Below are 19897 nucleotides of genomic sequence, written 5' to 3'. Positions count from 1 at the left end.
CGGGTCACCAGAGACCAGAACACGAGAAAGAGGGTTCAGCTAAATAACCCTCAGGCTCCTCCGGCCCACTTTCAGGGTCTGTTTCAGCTGCAACGCCCAGCCTCTCCAGTTAGCAGACGTTTGCACAGGCTTCTGGAAGGCATAAGATGCCCCCGGAGTCTGGACAAAGGTGATGATTTTGGTCCCTTAGCACCAAACTGCAACCCAGATCATCTGCCCAGCAGCGGCTCTGTGACCCTCTTCCCTCCGCTCCAACACGCACCTCGCACCCTCACCCACAAAAACCCACAAGAGCTCAGTGAGTTACTCTGATGTTTATTTTAATGCATCTTAGTCCACACAGTTGGTATAAAATCAGAAAAAGCTAAGCAAAAAATATAAAAAAAAAAAAAAAAGGTCTGGAGTCTTAGCATCAGAAGGGCCCCATATATACATCTACAGTTGGTGGCCAGTACGAGTCATTGCCAGACAGTCCTTGGAGGCAGAGGACAGTCTAGACCCTGCTGCATCCCGGGGACCCACTGTCCCAGGGGGTCTAGAAGCTTGTCCTGATGCTCCGACCATAAGGAAAACGTGGGAGTGAGAAAGGCGGTGGTTTGTTATTTATTGTAGTAATAACAGCAGCCTAGCTAGGTACAAACGTGGTTATAAACCATTTATCTTACACAGAATTATTCAGGTCTCCATTCGACTTCATGCTGTAAAATTGTTAATTGGATTTCCAGTGAGGCGTTTAGATGATTAGTGATCGTAAGGAATGGTAAATACATAGCACCACTTCGTAGGTTTGTTGTCACCAATTTCTCACCTAGATGCGTGACCGGGACACCCCCCTTCAAGGGCAAGTATTCCAAAGCCACAAGCCATGATTCTCCAAGGGCTCCAGTTTGGGGGTTCTGTCCGAGTGCAGGTAAGGCTGCACACAGAGGCGTGGGCAGTGCATGTCTGTGTGTCACACACTGGGTCACCCACAGTAAAAGGGCTTTGGGCCATTTGGGGTTTCTATCCACACTTTGGTTTTCTAAATGAGGTGGAGTGGGAGGGAGGTATCTTCTTTCAGACGAAAGGGAAGGGGCAAGATGGACTTATTTTATTTCTGGGCAAAACAAACAAAAACAAACAAACAAACAAACTGAGCTTGATTATACGGTTAGGATGTCAAGTTCCTTAGCTACTTTAAGGTTCAACCCAAGGCTGATGGTCAACACATAAAGCAAACAATACTATGTACATATATGTAAAAAGTGTTATAAATAGGTTTTATAAACCGTCGATATTATATACATCTTCAATCAACACTAACCACCCCCCCCCCCGCACCTGCTTTCTGTTTGGTTTGGTTTGAGTTTGGGTTTTTTGGCTAGCTCCTTTTTTTTCCTGGCTTCTGGTTTACTTCCTCCCTCCCTGCGTGCACTCAGACCCTCGGACGTCCTGTCCCGGTGCCTCATTCACGTTTCCGCAAGATCACATAGATGACGCCGCTGAGAAGGGCCAGTGGGAAGGCCACCCAAGCCAGGATGTAGGCAAAGCCGTAGGAGTTCTCCGAGTTGGGATGCCATTCCGGGTGCCTGACCGTGTAGATGGATGCCGCGCTCATCACACACAGACCTGGGAAGGAGAGGGACCAGCTGGGGGCAGGAGGGGTCATGGAGCGGGGACCCTGCACCACCCCCATACCAGACTCCATGGGACCCGGAGCACCTGCCCCACCCACCGTGCTCTCCTCCCAGACTCGACCCCACCTCACACAAACACACACACACACACACACCAGGGCACCCTTCTCTCTTTCTTAGGGAGAAGGATATGGGCTGCAGGAAGAGAGGGCACATCCAACTCAGGCAGGAATCTGCCACCAGATCCAGAACTGACAGGAGGGGCTCAAAGGTACAGGAACCCAGGAAACGATCTGCTCTCTGTGTCCAATCTACGTGACCCAGACCATGGCTTCCAAGGTCTCCCCTCCTCTTTCCTCCTCATTTCCTTTAACCGTCACCCATTGCCAGTTGACACGAGGGGTCCAGCGAGAATTCGGGTGGCAAGAGAAGCCCACCTATATCTTTGCAAGGATGGCTGGGTGTGGGAGCCCCTGGAAGCCTGTAAACCACTCCACAGATGGGCTGTGGCATTCTCTGAAATCAGGGACAGTGACACCTCGCCGTTATCTGAGCGGCACTCACGCCGAGCACAGGGGCAGAACTCCATGCCGACCTCCTTAGCAGGATCGCTACATCAGAGACCAAGCAAGCAATGCCCATGGGCACCACTAAGGCAGACAGAAGAACACATGGAGAGGAAAGGGGGGAGGACACAGGGAGGAAGGACACTGAAGAGAGAGGAGGTGGTCACGGGCAAGCTGCAGGGTGCCTGGTCCCTTTCAACTGTTCTTGGTCCCCCAAGGTTGGTCTAAAGCCCAAACAAAGCTGAAAGGGTATCAGATCCGCAGGCAGGTCAGGCAACCCCTTCCTTATCTACCACACAACCTTTGGTGGAGGGACAAGAAAATCCTCCACCTGAGGCGTCACAAAGCAGGCAAGTTCAAGCGTGGCGGTCCATGCCCACGGTGACGGTCAGCAGTGACATGAGCACCCCAGCCCAGAGCAGCACAAAGCCTGCTCTGTCCCCTCCTGAACACAGGGGCTTTCACAGGCTCTGACTGACTCTATTGTAAGTCCAGCAAGCATGTGGGATGCCTGTGGGTCCAGAGTCCCCCAAGGCCCGGACCACCTACATCTAACCTCACTGCTATTTGGGTTATTTAACTGGACACTGCGACTCTGTTTGAACAAAGTGCAGAAGTGGGACTGTGTAACATTCACTGCCCCGATAAGATTGTCCTTCTGCAAGTCAGAGAGAGAAAACGCCCACTCCATTGGCCCCCGTTGAGAGAGTCACACAACAGTCTTGGGACCACAGGGGCATCAGCTCCAGGACCTGCCACCTACAGATAGCCCGGGAGACGGGAAGACATCTGTTTCCGCGGGGAAGTCATAGCTGGCCAATGGTCACAGGAGGGAAACTGCAGTTTCGATCTGCTGGACCTCAAGGTCTATAGCTCACCTCTCCAAAGTGCTAATTCTTGCCTGCCTCTTAGGCTATATCTGACCTACCTAATGAAGGCAGAGCCTCAAAGGCGAGGCAAGAGCAAGGGAGAGAGTGAGATGTAAACAGAGCATCTGAAGGGCAAGACGGTGCCCATCATCTTCCAAATGGGGCGTGTGTCTAGCCAGCATCGGCATGAGAAATGCAGTGATAGCTGTGTGGACCAGCTGTGTCCAGATTTCCCCAGCAAAGAGAAAACAGCAAAGAAAAAACACTTTGTCTATGACCTGGAGGGAGCGAGAGAGACAGGACACACAAGTGCAGTGACTAACTCAATGGCTTAATGATATGACATTCGCCCTGGGAGAATCTCAGAAGTAAAGGAATTTATGCTTCGCTTCAAGAAGACATATGCTTGTACACTTGCAAAGTCAACAAGAGGATAAACACTTTATAATTATTGTGGTCGGGAGACTGATGTTTTAGGGAATGTATCATTACAAGGCTGTCTGTATGCAAAGCAACAGACGTGCCCCGGAATACAGAGCAGGTGGTGCCGTACAAGAGTCCCGAAAAGTCAAACATTTCTCCCAATAAAGGGATTGTGACGCGCATTCTTGGCCACCAGTAGGTGGAGATGCGTCTTTGAAGGTCTCCGTGGAGAAGGTAAGTGAGGCCACCAACTACACACAGGTGTGCTGCCCTCCCCAGAGATGAGCAGGGAGGGGCCTGCATCTGGGAGCGAAGGTCAGCTGTACGTGGAAAGGCACTGACCCTGTCCAGACGACACAGAAATGCTGGCCACTCAAGACTTCCCAAGAGTTCCCCCCCGCCTCAGCACGGCTGGGTCTGCATCACTAGAAATGCTCCCCGAAGACCAGGCCTCGAGCCCCCTTTAATGGTGACAGCAACCACAGGTGAACAATCAGAGCCCAGCATCTTTAGAAGGGAGCAACCGAGAGACCGAAGGCAGAGGAAGGAAGGGAGGGGGCTCTCTAGGCTTCCTCATCTCCATTCTGTTCGGTTCAGTCAACAGTTCACCTGGCATGTGCAGGTGCCATTCTGGATGCTGAGTGCGCCGAGATCCACACGACGTGGTCCCCACCTTCAAGGTGAGTGTCATCCAGAGACAGACACGTCAGTAGAGACTTCCAATAGAGTAGGATGTGATTCCAAGGAAAGGAGAGAGAAACACACCAGATGCCCTGAGAGCACGGATCGATCAGGGCCTGGGGAATCCTGAAAGGGGACACGGGGCTTGACCGGGGTCTAAAGGATGTGGAAGAGGTGACCAGGTGCAGAAAGGTGTGAAGGAAATCCCAGATAGAAGGGAGACCATGAGCGCGGCAAGGAGGACGGAGGGCCCCGTGGACACCACCAGCGGGTCCCACTCAGAGTCTCCGTGATGGAGGCTGGAAGAGAGGGCCATCAGGGCACTTGATGAGGTCGTGGAGGGAAGCACAGCTTTTGTGGAGGAGAAACAGGATCAGAGGTGTGTCCAGAAAGACCGCCCCAGATTTAGAGGTGGGGACAAGATGGGGGGCAGGAAGGTGCATGCGTTGGCTTTTGCCCAGCGATGGTGTTTGCAAGTAAGAGAAAAGAAATGAGCACAACATCTAGGTGTGATGCCACACAATGGAGGAGCCGGTGGTGGACTGGGGTGGGGGTGGGCGGCTCTGGCATGACTGCCTGGTGGGTTAACTTAGGGAACTGAGGGAAATGGTCTTGGAAGCTGAGGAAGTACAGTTTCAAGGAGAGAGATGGTAACAGTATCGAAAGCAGGGGAGGGAGTCAGCAAATGGACATAAGTGTACATCCGCGACCTCTGCCAAAGCAGCTCAGTTAGAGCCCGGAGCGAAGCCAGGAGCCTGGGTGGGGTTGGCTAGGAAGTGAGCACTGGGGGAGACCACCGAGATGGGCAGCGGAAGTGCCTCCCTGGAGCTGGTTTCATGAGCGAGGCCCCTGTCTCTCCCCAGCTCACCCTTCAGGCAACAAGGTGGGGCAGGAAGAGGCTGGAAGGTCCATTACCCGGAAAGCACTGGGCTCTCTGTCCCACCCACACCGAGCCTCCTCTGTGCCGCCAGCCCCCTTTCCATTCTCAGCCTCCGTGTGATTCCTGCAGCCTTGCAAATCACCCACAGCATTACTAGATGCCCATCTGGGATGATTCGCCCAGAACTGGTGTTTCTTAACGTGGTCTCCGACTTAAGCTGTCTTTGAACCACTCAGAACAGGGAGGGCACTGGGCTTTTATTCCTCCCCCAGATTTTCATTCTAAATGCTCTCTACCCATCTCAATGTGTATGAAAGAAAAGGAACAAAACAAACAGAAAAAGTAAAAGTCCCTTTTAAAAGGAGTCTCCTCCTACCATCCTTGCTGTTCCTCGTAATCACAATAAACACAGATCGCAAAAACTACACAGGTGGCCTGAGTTTAATTCTGCCAAGGGAATGCATTACCCAGTCACCCAACAAGTGGGACATTCAGGGCGTTCTATGAGGTGTGTGTGGAGCTCGCCGCTGGGTGTGACTCGTGAAATAAATCAAAACATAGTCTGTATCTCCGTGAATTTCTTGATGCTTTCCCATCCAGTGTAACTCAACCCAACAGAGCCAGGGCCAGGGTAAGCACTGCCTGGGAACAGCTGGCTGCAGGTCCTGAAAATAAGAATGACTCCAAAATCCAGATATAGGATCAGGACGGCCCTTCTCTAAGAAGAGGGTTTAGAGGAATTGATGGCTCGTGGATAGGATGAGCTCCGTAAATCATCCTAGAAGAACTTACCATGGGATTAGGGCAGGTTAATGGCTGCAACAGTGGCGCCCAACTCTGGATGGAAATCAGAGTCACCAGGGAGCAGCCCTGCCCAAGAACTCTTAAATGAGACTCTCTGGGGATGAAGCCTGAGCACTAGCATTTTTTAAAAGCACCCCCTTTTTTAAAAAAGGTGATTCTGGTGTGCAGCTAAGATTGATGAGCACCCAGCTAGATGACGGAGCCTCTCAAAAGGTCTTCAAGAAGCAGCCAACCTAAGAAGTATGTAATCAAGGAAAGACAGTTCTCAAAGGTGAGACTCGCAGCTTATTATAAGTGGAGAAGAGATGATGCAGTGAGACAGGCAGCCCCACACACCTTTCACCTGCCTTTCCTGCATGCTCACGCGTGTGTTTAAAAAGTCCACAGCTGGGTCCTCCAGAAGGAAGCTACGCAGAGACAATCCAGCCCTGACAGCCCCTGGGACACTCAGCATATTTTGGAGGCTTCCACACAGCAGGCTTCAGTGTTTGAAGAAGCATCTGCCCTGCGTGGATCCCAGCTACGGTGGCCAACCCACTTGTAGATCGCACATCCCATGATGGTAGGGCTCCTTCCTTCCTCCCTCCCTCCCTCCCTCCTTTCTACTCTTCTTTTTGTTTTCTGATTGTTTTTGCTTTTCTGACTTGTTCCTTGACATTAAGGGGTAATTTCTCAGGCTATCACCAGTCCTCATCCCCAACAACCCTTCCCTAACTGTCTCTCTAGTTACGGAATCCTTCATAGGCCGTGAGATGGGAAACACACATGAGCAGGGTTGTCAGACACTGAAGTCTGGGAATCTCTAAGGGAAGTCCCCACTCTCTTAAATCCCAAGTTTAGTGGGAAGACCCTACAGCAAGTTCAAACACAACATTCTAGAGAGCTGAGGTTTCTAGAAGACTAGCTCTCTCAGGTCCTTTGGACCTGAGGGAACAAGCACAGAACATTCTTAGGACGTACAAAGTACAACCGCTATTCTGGATCAACACTTCAACCTCCAGACAACTTCCTATTCACAGATGGACCGCTAAACTGACAAACTGATAACTGAAAACTAGGTCTCATGAGAGATTAGAAGCTAGATTTGAAGGGGATAACGCAAGAACAAACCATGTGCTTCTGTATTCGGAGGTTTTCATGGCAGAGTTCTAGAAGGCTTGGACTGAGTTTGGAGAAGAATCCAAACAGTGAAACAAGGAAGAATGAGTAAACAAACTTTGGAAGATTAGCAAAATCTCAGTACCTAAGAGCGTTTGGGTTGAACGAAGTACTTATCTCTGGACTTTGGTTTTTGACCGAAAATGACCTTACTAAAAAGACAATGTTAGAGAATTTTAAGCTAAAATATCTCAGTTGGAAAAATGAAGATGAGGCACTCCCTGCCCTGAGATGCCCCTTCAAAAGTAAGTTCGCTCTGTCCAATGTTTTCAGTCTGACTAGTTCTGATGGTGTAGACTCATTCATCACAGATGTTTGGGAACTTGGGAATCATAAATGGGGTTGATTTGAACTCATCTTCCACGGTCAATCAGGTTCAATGAAAGATCATATCAAAAGCAGAGTTTCTGCCTTGGATGTTGCATTCCTTAAAAACTCGGGTGGATTCTGAATCTCTAAATATATTCAGTCCACGTGGGATGGGAAGAAATGGGGGCAACCAGTGTCCTTGCATGAGCTGCGTGTTCATTTAGCCTCTCCCAATCTCAGTTTATTTATCAGTAAAATAACGAGTGTGTATAGATCAAATATAAGTATTTTATATCGCTTTTTCTTGAGGATATAATCACTGATACCATGGAGAGGATCACCATTGATATCAAACTGCAAACAGGGAGCCTAAAAGGAAATCCCAGAATATATTCTAGTTTTCTGTGTTACTTCTGGAAATGGGGTGAATAATGATCACTGCTCCTAACGTACCCAGAAATGATATCTCACTGAAGAATTAGTAATTTAGCAAAGCTGGCAACACTCCCAGAAGCTTGGCTGATATAATAAAACCTTGATAAAATCAAGTAGCAAAGCACTGTTTGGTTTTGAAATTCCAAACTGTGCACATTGACATGTTGTATTTAGGTATTTGATGAGAAATGGTTCTCTAGTTTACTTACTTTTTCCAGTAAAGCATAAGTCTCTGGCTTCTAGAAAAGGGTCATCGACTTTCAACGTCAGGCTGTGTCTTGCCATGCAAACCTATGTAAGCCATGAGCTCTGCCTGCCCATCCATCCGTCTATCCATCCATCCATCCAGGACTTGTGTGCTGTTTTCAACCCTCCAATGACTGCTCATGAGTCACGGTGGTGATTCAGCAACTAAACAAGAGATGCTACACCCCTGCCCACTCAGGGGCCAGAAGTGAGAACATTTCTCAGTCCCCAGACGTACTCTGGTACATACAGATTTTATGAGTTATTATCCTGGACCGTAGAATCCACCACATCTGCTTCCTATGTCTCTCCAGTGTTCTGCTGACTCAGTCAACTGGCCATCAATGGACAGAAGGATAGAAGGAAACACAGTGAGACAATGGCCAGAATCCAGAGACAAGAGCTAGAAGGCATCATCACGTCTAGGACCCTGCACATGGTGCGTGTGGACAACCTGGAACCGATGGCGTGTTACACATGCCGAAAGGAAGACCGCAGTAAGTCGGAGCCTGGTGGACCCCAGGGGCCAGAGTAAAGGAGCATAAGAATTTGCCAGGTGGCCCCATCACTGCTTAGAGGTAGGCGACAGGTGCCTGAGAGCAACCTCGGCGGCAGATCGGGGCCCTTTCCATGCTGAAGCAGGGATGGTCCCGGGGCATAAAGTGAGCTACAGAAATCCACCCTCAAGACTGTCCTGTGCTCTACCGACATCCTCAGCATTTACCTCTGATGATATGTCCGAACTGTAGCTCCGTCCCAGGTTAGGAACCCTCCTTCCAGAACCCCTAGTCCCGTTTCCTATGCACCGCGTTCCATGGAGAAGTGGAGAGTTCCCAGATTCACACACACACACACACACACACACACCTGTGCTGTATGAAATCCACCCGCGGCGAGGACTCCCGCACGCCAGTCATTCTGGAACCACGCCCTTCTGACTGATCATCCTGCAGTCTGGGGGTGCCCAGCCCCCTCATGGGCTCGGTCAGCTCCGACTTACCAGCGAGGATCTGGAAGACTCCGGTGATGTAAAACCGGCCCCCCTTGGTGAGGGTGAACAGCTGGCAGAAGAACAGGAACAGGGACAGAACGCTGAAGATGATGGACAGGATCATGGTGGCCTGGACAGACTGCAGCCATTCTGAGGGAGGAGACACTGGGTTAGGAAAAGCCAGGGCTTGGGGCGCGGGGAGGCGGGGCTCTGCCGCGGGGGGCGGGGCCGGGGCACCAGGACGGCTGAAAGCCACGCCCCCCGGCCCCGCCCCGGGCAGCAGCAGCGTCCCTCCTGTGAACAGAACTCAGACTATTCACTTTCCCGCTCTGAAAAGTCATTCTTTATTTCCTGCTTCCTTTCGGAGGGAAAAAAAATGTATTAATACGTGTTTAATCGTAGACGTTTTAAGAAAAGGCTCTAGGACACTACCTAGTCCCACCGCAAGGGGTTAAACTCCAGTTAAAATACATTGAATTCCCTTCCAGTCTTTTAGCCAAATGTGTTACTGACACAGATGTGCGTGTGTTCAAGGGGCTCTGAGCCCCGCCCTCTGCCTCCTCTCTCCCTGCCCTCGGGGGTTCGAAGGGCTTCTCGGGGCCCCTGGATTCTGAGAATAGTTCCAAACCACTGTTCAAAATATCAGCATCCCCCAAGGAGACAGAGAGACCGTGGGGATGGCTGGGAAGAAGAAAATGCTATTGGAGCCAAGACTAAATCTGTAGGAAGTCGTAAGCAAATGCTGATGGGAAGAGCATGCTTTATTTAGCTACGAACTCCCGCTCTCCCTCAGCCACGCTGTGTCTTTTCCTGGCTGATCTCGGAGCCGTGGGTGCTCAGTCCGACCATCAGACAGGACCACGGATGACACTTCCTCATCTTTGCTGGACCCCCAGCCTTAGATCAGATCTCCAGGCATCCAACTGAAATGCAGGCAAGGAAGGGAACTCTGTAGTTCACCGTCTACTGCAGATGAAGGTCATCTCAGGAAGGAACGGACAAGAGGCAACAGCCTGGGTTTAACACCAGAGAGGGGAACTTGCAGTGTGCCCCCGGGAGACCTCCAGGGGCCTCGCCAACCTGTCGCCTGCGTCCTTCCTTCCAAGCACCTGAGAATCTCTGGGGTGGGCGCTGCTCTAAACAAGAAAGATCAATTAGAGAAGACCCAGGTTTGATCCTCTCCACTCAGTAATGGATTAATGGGCACTGGCTTAGAAAAACACACACCAGTGCTTAACACAGTAGAAAAAGCTGTGAAATCTGGATGGTTTATCATCAATAACTCGCGAAGATGTTCCCTTTTTTTTGTTTCTTTTTGGCCACACCATGCAGCATGCGGGATCTTAGTTCCCCACTCAGGGATCGAACCCAGGCCCCTGCAGTGGAAGCACAGAGTCTTAACCACTGGGCTGCCAGGGAAGTCCAATAACTCACAAAGGTGAACCTGGTTTGAGCTGCGAGTAGCTCAAGGCAGAATTTTAAGGGTGCTGGTTAGGGTAACCGTGACTAGAGTTTCACAGACACAGACATTTTTCCAGACTGAGCCTGGAAGCATTTTAGAGTTGGAAGAAGCCTGAGGGATCAACTAACCCACCTCTTTGTACTGACCGAGATTTCCAGAGATGTTTGGATGAGCCCCATTGGCATAGCCAAAGCTGGGAGGCCCTTGATTCTAGTCTAGTGTTCTTTCCACCCTGACGGACTATATGCTTCCTTTATCTTTGCAATTTCTTTGTCAATTAAGGTTAGAAAAGGATGTCTGATGGGCTGTGAGCCATCCCAACTTCATTTTTTTTTTTTAAATAATTCTTTATTTTATTTATTTATTTTTGGCTGTCTTGGGTCTTCGTTTCTGTGCGAGGGCTTTCTCCAGTTGCGGCAAGCGGGGGCCACTCTTCATCGCGGTGTGCGGGCCTCTCACTATCGCGGCCTTTCTTGTTGCGGAGCACAGGCTCCAGACGCGCAGGCTCAGTAGTTGTGGCTCACGGGCCTAGTTGCTCCGCGGCATGTGGGATCTTCCCAGACCAGGGCTCGAACCCGTGTCCCCTGCATTGGCAGGCAGATTCTCAACCACTGCGCCACCAGGGAAGCCCCCAACTTCATTTTTATATCTCTAATTGAACCACTATGCCCAGCGTAGCAGTTCTTCTGGAGGAGTGGTCTGCAGCAAAGCCAATGCTGCCATAATATCATTTTTTGTAATAAAGCAATTATCCAGCGCTCTGGTAGGCGAAGCTGGAAACATAAAGAAATCTGAGCCCCAAATCTAGAACTAAAACAGTGATTTTATTTTGCTGAGGAATGGCCTTCAAGGCACACCCTCAGAAGGGGCACAGCTGGTGCAGGTGTCATCCTAGACTTCCTTCTCTGATTCTGAGATCTTTTCCTAAGTCTTTACCTATCATTAACAACAGGAACTTCTGCCAGACCTCATATTTAGAGAAAACTCAAAATCATACATGTTAAATCTACATCAGTAGGAGAAGTCCCTTAGATTTAATAATGTAATGAAATTCTTCTCGAAACTCTTTCACCAGGAACTTGAATTTTAGTGCCAACCTCATTACAATTGAGTTAGCTTTCCGTAAGTTGTTCCTCAAATCAGATCACAATCAGGAAATCAAGGAAGTTTTTATTCAATGGGTCTTGGCTGAACGCCTACTGTTTTGAGCCAAGCTCTCTGGTTTGTCCTGGGGATACAAAGTTGAAGAAGAAAGTTTTCAACCTTAAGCACAATAAGTAATACACATACACGATGAGAGCAAGTCCAACTATATCAATCACAGCATGTGTGAATGGGCTCAGGTCACTCATTATAAGATGTGGAATTCCATCTTGAATTACGTAATTCGTATCTATAGTCTGATACAAGAGATATACCTAACACCAACAACTGTTGAAAATCAAAAGATTTTTAAAAGAGACACCAGGCAAATATTAACAAAAACATACAGTAATAATAGCATCAGGAGGATGGAATTCAAACTGAAAAAGATGAAAATGGCCAAAGAGGGATTATTTCATAGTGAGGAAAGATCCAGTTTACCATGAAGAAATAAAAGTCATAAATCTCTATGCATATAATAGCATGGCCTGGAAAAAATATAAAGCAAAAAATAACTGAAATGAGAAGAAATTGATAAAGCTAACAGTCATAGTGGAAGACTTAAGCATAGCTCTCTCAGAATAGATAAATCAAGTTAGATCAAAAATACGGTAAGATATAGATTATTTGTATTACAGCATTAACCAATTCAGTTTAATAGCTATGTAGAAAATTTATGTCCCTATAACAAAGACTACAAATTATTTTCAAACGCACATGGGACAGTCTTGCAAACTATGCAGCAGGCAACAACCAAAAAATCTCAATAAATCTCAAAAAAAAGCAGACATGATGTAAACACAACTAAAGGCAAACAGAAAGTAGAAATTCAAAACAAACCAGCCAAAGTAAATTTGGAAATTTCAAAACAGTATTCCAGATAATCCCTTGGATAAAGAAATCAAGATGAGAAGTAAAAATTTCTTCAGCAAGGAATGATATTGACAGTACGTGTGTTAAACCTACAGGCTGTTGGTCCCAGCCGTGCTCAGGCCACGCACCCCATTAGAACAGGCCTGGGTACCCCCGGCTTAACTGGCTACTTGCATATTTTTGCCCCCGAATCCCTCTCCTGTAACAAGTGGGATTAACTATCTCAGAGGATTGTTGTAACGATCAAATAAAAGTGTTGATATAAAAGCTCTGGGGCTTCCCTGGTGGCGCAGTGGTTGAGAATCTGCCTGCTAATGCAGGGGACACGGGTTCGAGCCCTGGTCTGGGAGGATCCCACATGCCGCGGAGCGGCTGGGCCCGTGAGCCACAGCTGCTGAGCCTGCGCGTCTGGAGCCTGTGCCCCGCAACGGGAGGGGCCGCGATAGTGAAAGGCCCGCGCACCGCGATGAAGAGCGGTCCCCGCACCGCGATGAAGAGTGGCCCCCACTTGCCGTAACCGGAGAAAGCCCTCGCACGAACCGAAGACCCAACACAGCCTAAAATAAATAAATAAATAAATCAAGTAGCTATAAAATTTAAAAAAAAAAAAAAAAAAGCTCTGTACAGTACAAATAACCCCATTCAAAGGCTGAGCTGAGGGGCAGGGTAAATAAGCACCTACAGACTGTTTCAGGGGTGGTTCCTGGGTCATCTCCATCTGGGCCGCACCAAGTAAATGTATAACGGGGACAACCGTGTCCACATAAGCCATATTATTATAAGGTGCCAACAGGAACACCAAAAAGTGTTTTAATACAACTCTGCTATCGATTCATACGTAATCTTCAGCACAGAGGTTGGCAAATTATCTGTGATGAGTCAGATTGTAAATAGTTTAGGCTTCGAAGGCCATATGGTCTCCGTGGCAACTACTCAAGTTTGCCACCTTAGCAGAAAATCAGCCTTAGTCAATATGTAAATGAGTGGGTGTGGCCTGTTCACCTAATAAAATCTTTTTTACAAATTCAGGCCGGGGACCCAACTGGACCTGCAGGCTATCATTTGCCAACCTCTGCTACAGACAAGCACATCCGATGTACAGAAAACAATTGTTAGAGTGGAGAGACCTGGACGGAAGAGAAAGCCCTGTCGACTGCAGTCCTGTTTCATACAGATCAACCTTAATGTGAGGCCACCGTGCCAAGTGGTGAGTCTGAACTTCTACCCAAGCTCCAAGGCAGTGATACTCTTTTCTCCCAAATCACAAGTTCAGGGTCATTAGCAGAGCCCATGATCAGCACCCACTGTCATTCTCCAGGCCTTGCTCAGTGCCTGAGAACTATTCGTGGAATCCCCGGGGGCAGCGTTGTAACCTCCAACGTTGGTGCCAAGCACAGGAATTAAAAGCCTGTCGCAGACCTGCTGTTCTGATGCGCGTGTCAGGTAATAGGGCTGCTGACAGCTCTCTGACGTGGGCCAGGCCGTGGCTGTCAGCCCACCCGCTCCCCCCGCAGAAGGGAAAGCTGGAGATGCCCAATGACCCAAGGTCAGATCCCTGCCCCAGCGGCAGCTAAGCAATGAAGGAAATACATCTGCCCCCTCAGCTGTATTCTTAGCCCAGGGCCAACGATCTGGTGAGGGAAGAGCTCAGAAGGGATGCGAGCCTCTTGAGTGCACCAGCCCCTCTGCGTTCTTGTGCATCTTTCACTCCCAGCCTCGAGCCACGCCCCTGGCAGCCCCTCCCCACCTTGCACTCCACTCAGGCAGTTCATAAAAGCTCTCTGACTCCATCGAGAGAACAGGTTTTCCGGAAAGTGAACGGAAGGACAGTGGCAGTTGAGTCAGAGCATAAACTGGTGGAAGCCAAGCCAGGAGGAAAGAGGCCATGGGGGTGAGTCACCACTGCAGGAGTAAGTGCCACCCATTTGCATAATGCTGTGCTGCTTTCCAAAGCACGTGACCCACCAGGCCTCGATTCCCCACCCTCAAACCTCGCTACCCACTGCCATCCCACAAACCGCCACTTTCCTTCCTCCTCAGGATGAATGTCATCCCAGAGACGGCTGACTTGCCGAGCGGCCTGCCTCCTATCCAGGTGGCCTTGGCTGTTAAGATTCGCCCAGGTGGGAGCCTATACAGGGCCCCGCGTGGTCCTCGCCCAGGGCTCCAGCTCCTTCCCATTCAGTCCAGTGGGAGCTTTGAAATCGGGCCCAGGGCTCGGGCTAACTTTGCCCGTGACCCACGCAGGATGCTTGCCAGAGGGGCAAGCTACACAGGGGCTTTCAGCTCCCTCTGGCCAGGAGCTCACGCGGATGAGGAAGACCACAGGGGAGGCTCTTTCAACTCACAATCACGAGGGCATTTCAACTCCAGCAGAACCTCTGGCTGATGACTAGTGAATAGAAGTTCAAGGCGCTCTGGCTGCACCTGACACCATCACTCAGTTAACTGCCCTCCTAACCAAGAGGCTTCCTGATGGGCACAGGAACTAGTTTTCCAGAGTCTAATTTATATGTGTGGTTTGATACCACAAGTCTTATTCTCACTAGTCTTTAGACTTGAACAGGGAATATAATACAGCCATTGAGGTTCTGAGGTTACTGAAAATATTCAGCTGTTTCAGGCTTCCTCTATTCCCTGGTTGGAAAACTCCAGTAACAGGAGGGTCAGGTTAGGCTGTGTTTCCCATAGACTTGTTGCTAATTAAACAGAAAAACAGAAGAAGTGGGTCCATGGTCAAGTATATTAACCTCCCTCCTCAGACACTGAAATGTACAATGACGTACTCAAGGCTCTGAGAAGTCTTACCATTAAAAAAAATAGCCTGGGTAACTTTTAAATGGTGTTCTCCAAATTGACTTATTGGAGAACCTTTTTTGTTGGTGTTGTTAAGAACAGGCCACCTGGACATGCGGGGTTTGGCCACGCACAATGACAGTGGAAAGGAGAAAGGCATTTTAACTGCCCGATCACAAGCTGTGCAGATGGAAATGTACAGGGAAGGAGGGTATGCCTGGGGGGAGGGGGCTCAAGACCTTTGGCTTTAAAAGGTATCCTCCATATAAAAATAATCAGAGGTCCCCTCTCCTTTTTAATCCTAAAATATAAAAAGGAAGCCAAGCATCATGGAAATTAAGAGCCCCCAGCCCACCAGTCATAGTAAAGCACCCACTCTTCTCTCCTCCCCATGCCTACTGAAGTTCTACCCAATTTCCAAGGCCCACCTCAAAGGTTCCCCTCCCCGCACCCGCTGTCACAATTATATCCTGAAGAGGAAGAGGCTCCAGGGCACATGGGATGCGATGGGTGCCTACTCAAGGTCCCACCTCCACACTCACCCTATTAGGCCACCAGGGCACCTGCCCCAGGTAACCAGCTTGGAAGAGGCAGACCCAGTGCAGAAAAGCAGGGACTCCTGGTACCCGTCCACTGGGGTGCTGAGAAGTTGAAAAGCATGTTTGAAATCTAACAAATTCAATGATCCTGCTGCCCTCCTTTAGGTTTGGCATCCACAGAACATAGGGAGGAAGGAGGAAGACTGGGACGGCAAAGGGAGAGAGTTTCCCCTTCTCTGCTCACCCACCTGCCAAGCCAAACCACGAGCCATCTGCAGAGAAGCGGCAAGAGGCCAATGTTTACCATCCAGAGGCAACATGTTAGCCAGCTGGGACAGCAGAGGACCGTCACCAGCACCAGAAAAGCCACTGCAAGAAGAAGACATCACCCAGAGAAAGGAAGACCCCGGGGAGATAAAACCGCAGCCTCCAAATATTTCAAGAGTCAGTCTGGGGACACGATGGGGGTTTAAACTCCTTGAGGACAAGCCTGCAACCTGTAAAACCCAGGTCCAGCCCACCAGGCATGAATGAAGACAACCAGAAACGACTGGAAATTCAGGGGACAGTCGTGGCCTCAGCTATGTAATTTGTTAATGACAGCATCCCATGGCATTTCCCCCGCATCACCGGCCCCTCCTCCCCAACCTCTCTGCCAACCCCTTCCTGTACCCATCAGCTGCCGGAGTGTCACGAGACTCACTCTGGACCCCTCTGCTCCTTCTGCCTCTCCTCTCATCAACTCCCCAGCACCACGACATTAAATACCCTCCGCAGACACGGAGGACTCCAAATCTGAATTTCCAGCCCAGACCTCTGCCCTGAGCCACAGATTCCCAAATCCGAGTGCTTTGCTGACATTCTACGTTCTCAGTGTAACGGCCAGAATGAGCTTTCAAAACACAAATCAAGTCACGCCACTCTTCTGCTCCAAACCCTTCAGTGGGGCTGGGCCGTCCTTCTCAGCATCATGGCCCGAGCCGTCGGCCCGTCCTCTCCTGCCTGTAGCCAGCACACTCAGCAACGCCAGCCTGGCACTGGTGGACACACCAAACTCTTCCCGCCTCAGGACCCTGGCCCTTTCCATCACCTCCTGGAATTCTCTTCCTGCTGTTCTTCATACAGCTGGTCTCTCCCATCTTTTAAGCCTCCGTCCACGTGACTCTGGCAGGAAGAGGCCTGCCGTGACCAGCTGCTTCCTCCCCAGTGGTGACTTGCTATTCCATCGCTCTCTCTGTCTCCTGCAGAGCGCTGCCCACTGCCCACAATGACTCATTCATTGTCTATCCTCCGTCTCCCCTGCGTAACTGTGAGCTCCATCCGCCAGGGCAGGGACTGGTCTTTCTTGTTGAGCTCTGTCTGCCCAGCACCTAGGATGCGCTCCATATATTTGAAGAAGAATGGATGAATGGACCACGCTGGCAGCTCTTTGAAAACGAAAGAGGTTCTCTTGAAAGGTAGTGAGCTCCCCATCACTGGTAGCATGTGCATGTGGTGGGCACGTTGCAGAGAGACTGAAGCTAGTGGGATGGGAAGGGGGATGAACCTGATGACCTCCCAGGTCCCCGCCAACGTCAGAGCCTACGTGTGTGCTGATGAGCACATACTCAGAAGTCTTCGTGCCAGACTTCCTCTCCTCAGGCACCAAAGACTGACATCCACACCCTCAGGCCACCCCACGGCCAATCCCTGCTCCTGAACTACAAGGGATGCTTTCTCGACTCTGGTAAAATCCTGGGAATGCAATTTAAATTTTTTAAAAAGCAAAGCCTGAGCTTCAAGGGCCATATGGTACAGACACAGGTCTGAGCACGCCTTCTGAATTAACTCATGGGTGCTGGCCTCTGATGAGAGACGCCAAGGGTTGAAACTGCATCACTGTGACACCACGTCCCACTCCCTGCACCTCCCTCGCCTGCGAGGACCTTCTCATCCCACGAGGGCCTGTAAAATCAAGAGCTTGCGGGTTGGCCCAGGGAGTCACAGAGATTTTAAATTGCACAACATGAACCCATAAGTGCAGAGGGCCTCCTGTGTTTTCTAAATTCTGACCAAAAGCTGAGCCACAGATGAGGAAATGGTATGATGTCCTTGCAGAAATGACAATGCCACCAAGTGGATAAATGAGATAAATCTGGGATCACAGAAGACACAGCCACAGGAGAGCACCGAGGGCTCAAGTCGGGGGCTCCTGAGACTGGCAAGACTTATTTTTTTCTAATTTTCAATCCGAAGCATTGGTCTAATCCTGCCCACAACCTAACGGCCACGAGGTCGCTGCTGCTGGAAATAGATGGGTGCATTTCTACTTTGGAAGATTTCTGATGTATTCTGCCTTATAAACGCACAAGACTGTTACTCCATCTTGGAATAAAACAGCTGAGAAACGCATATAAGACAGAGCAGGTCTAAATGAAATCATAGAAATTAGAAACCCATCCATGTGCACCAAACTCCTTTCTGGGATCTAGAAGGCCCTGCAGGCTGGCCTGCTGCTTCATCTCCTGTGCTCTCTGTTCCTCAACTCTGCCAGGTTCCTTCCCGCCCCAGAGATCTTGTCCTCGGCAGGTCCCGCTGTCTAAAACCTGCCCCAGATGTCCCTGTGGCCGACTCCTTCCTGGTCATCCTCAAGCGGCCATTTCTCCAAGAGGACACCCTTCCTCACCCCCGTCCCTCCTGACACATCACCCTGCTTTATTCTCTTTGTTCTTCCTATCACTGCCCCTGATTATTCATGTTTATGGACTGTTCCGCCCAGTAAAATGGAACCTCTTGTCCACTCTTGCAGCCTTGGTGTCTGCGGTGGAATCTTCTACGGGGCAGGTGTTCAGTGAATAGTCCTGCATGAAAGAACAGAGGGAGGGGGGAAAGGAGGGCAGGGGGAGTCCTGAGGTGGGAAGTTCAGGATCAAGGAAGTGAGAGAAGGCTGAAATTCCAAGATGAAGGGGAGGAGAGACGGGAGGTGAGGCTTAATGGGAAACAGGAGCAGGTCGTTCAGGTATGGACCTTAGCAAAGATGCTCATCTGAGGATGGAGAGCAGTAAAGGACCTCTGAGAGGTTTTAAATTGAGAGTAATATGATGAGGCTTGTATTTTTAAACTTCATCCTTGATTCAATATGCAAAACGAGTTACAAGTAAGGAAGGAAGGTCAGGAGTTAGGAGGCTGCAGCAATGGCCCCGACAGTAACTGCAGGCATGGTGACAGGCGTGGGGATGAAGAGTGACCAGTGGGACCTAGGATGATTCTGGGAAGGGAGAGAAGGAAACACATCCTGGCAGACTCTGAGCATGAATCTCACTGGATGGTGAAGCGGCATCCACTAAAACACTAGAAACCATCAAAGAGGGAGGTTGGGTGAAGGGGAGCAAAGGCTGGCTGGCTTGGAGATGCCTCTGGACATCCCAGCCAAACTGTCAGGTAGGTAGCTGTGTATGCTCGTCTGGAGGTCAGAAGAGAGGTCCGGACAGAAAGGAAACAAGGATTCAAGAGACATCATGAAACAGTAAGACTTGTTAATGACTTGGGAGGTGGAAGGAAAGAGGGGGAAGTCGAAGGAATATCCAGTTTCCAATATGGGTCACTGTCTGGCTGATGGGGCCCAGGACACAGCAGAGATGGGCTATTTGGAGAATCCTAAAGTAATTGGGCTCTGCTCTGAAACTGCATAGGACACAGCAGAGCTCTTGTAAAAGAGTATGATTGGTATGGAGGAGGGTAGTCAAAGCCCTGAAGAGAAGAGTTTCAAGCCAGGCTTACTGGGAGGTGCTTGCTATTAAATTTCTATGAATCGAGAAGCCATGCTTCCCATGAAGCCAAATGACTCCATTCTCAGCCTCCCTTGTCACTAGGTGTGGTTCTGTGATGAACTTCCAGGAAGAGATAAAAGCAGAAGTGTGTGGTCTATCTGGAGACATTTCATTAAAAGAGAGGGGGACACATTCTTCTCCTCCTCCTTTCTCTACCCTTGCTTGAAGGGTAGCAAAATGGCTGGTGCTCTAGCAGCCTTTTTGGTCCATGAGGATGAGGACCAAATCTGAGAGATGGCAAAGAAATAAGCTAGAAAGTGCCTGGGGCTCTGACAATTTCATGGAACAACCATACCT

General features: G+C 49.7%; 1 protein-coding gene across 2 annotated transcripts in view; it reads right to left on the bottom strand.

Moving 5' to 3' along the window:
• Positions 1-299: 299 nt before the first annotated feature.
• The window catches only part of PMP22 (peripheral myelin protein 22), a 28564-nt gene continuing 8966 nt past the window's right edge, over positions 300-19897 (bottom strand). For both annotated transcript variants that reach the window (XM_007174101.2, XM_007174100.2), the window contains exons 4-5: positions 8988-9128; positions 300-1608 (exon numbers count right to left, since the gene is read on the bottom strand). In XM_007174101.2, the coding sequence (XP_007174163.1) occupies positions 1445-1608; positions 8988-9128 (305 nt within the window). In that variant the 3' untranslated portion in view covers positions 300-1444. The remainder of the gene's footprint in view (positions 1609-8987; positions 9129-19897) is intronic.

This window comes from Balaenoptera acutorostrata, chromosome 20 (genome assembly GCF_949987535.1).
Source record: "Balaenoptera acutorostrata chromosome 20, mBalAcu1.1, whole genome shotgun sequence".
Lineage (NCBI taxonomy): Eukaryota > Metazoa > Chordata > Mammalia > Artiodactyla > Balaenopteridae > Balaenoptera > Balaenoptera acutorostrata.
Note: the sequence above shows the minus strand (reverse complement) of the source record. Positions and strands in the feature narration are given on the sequence as shown.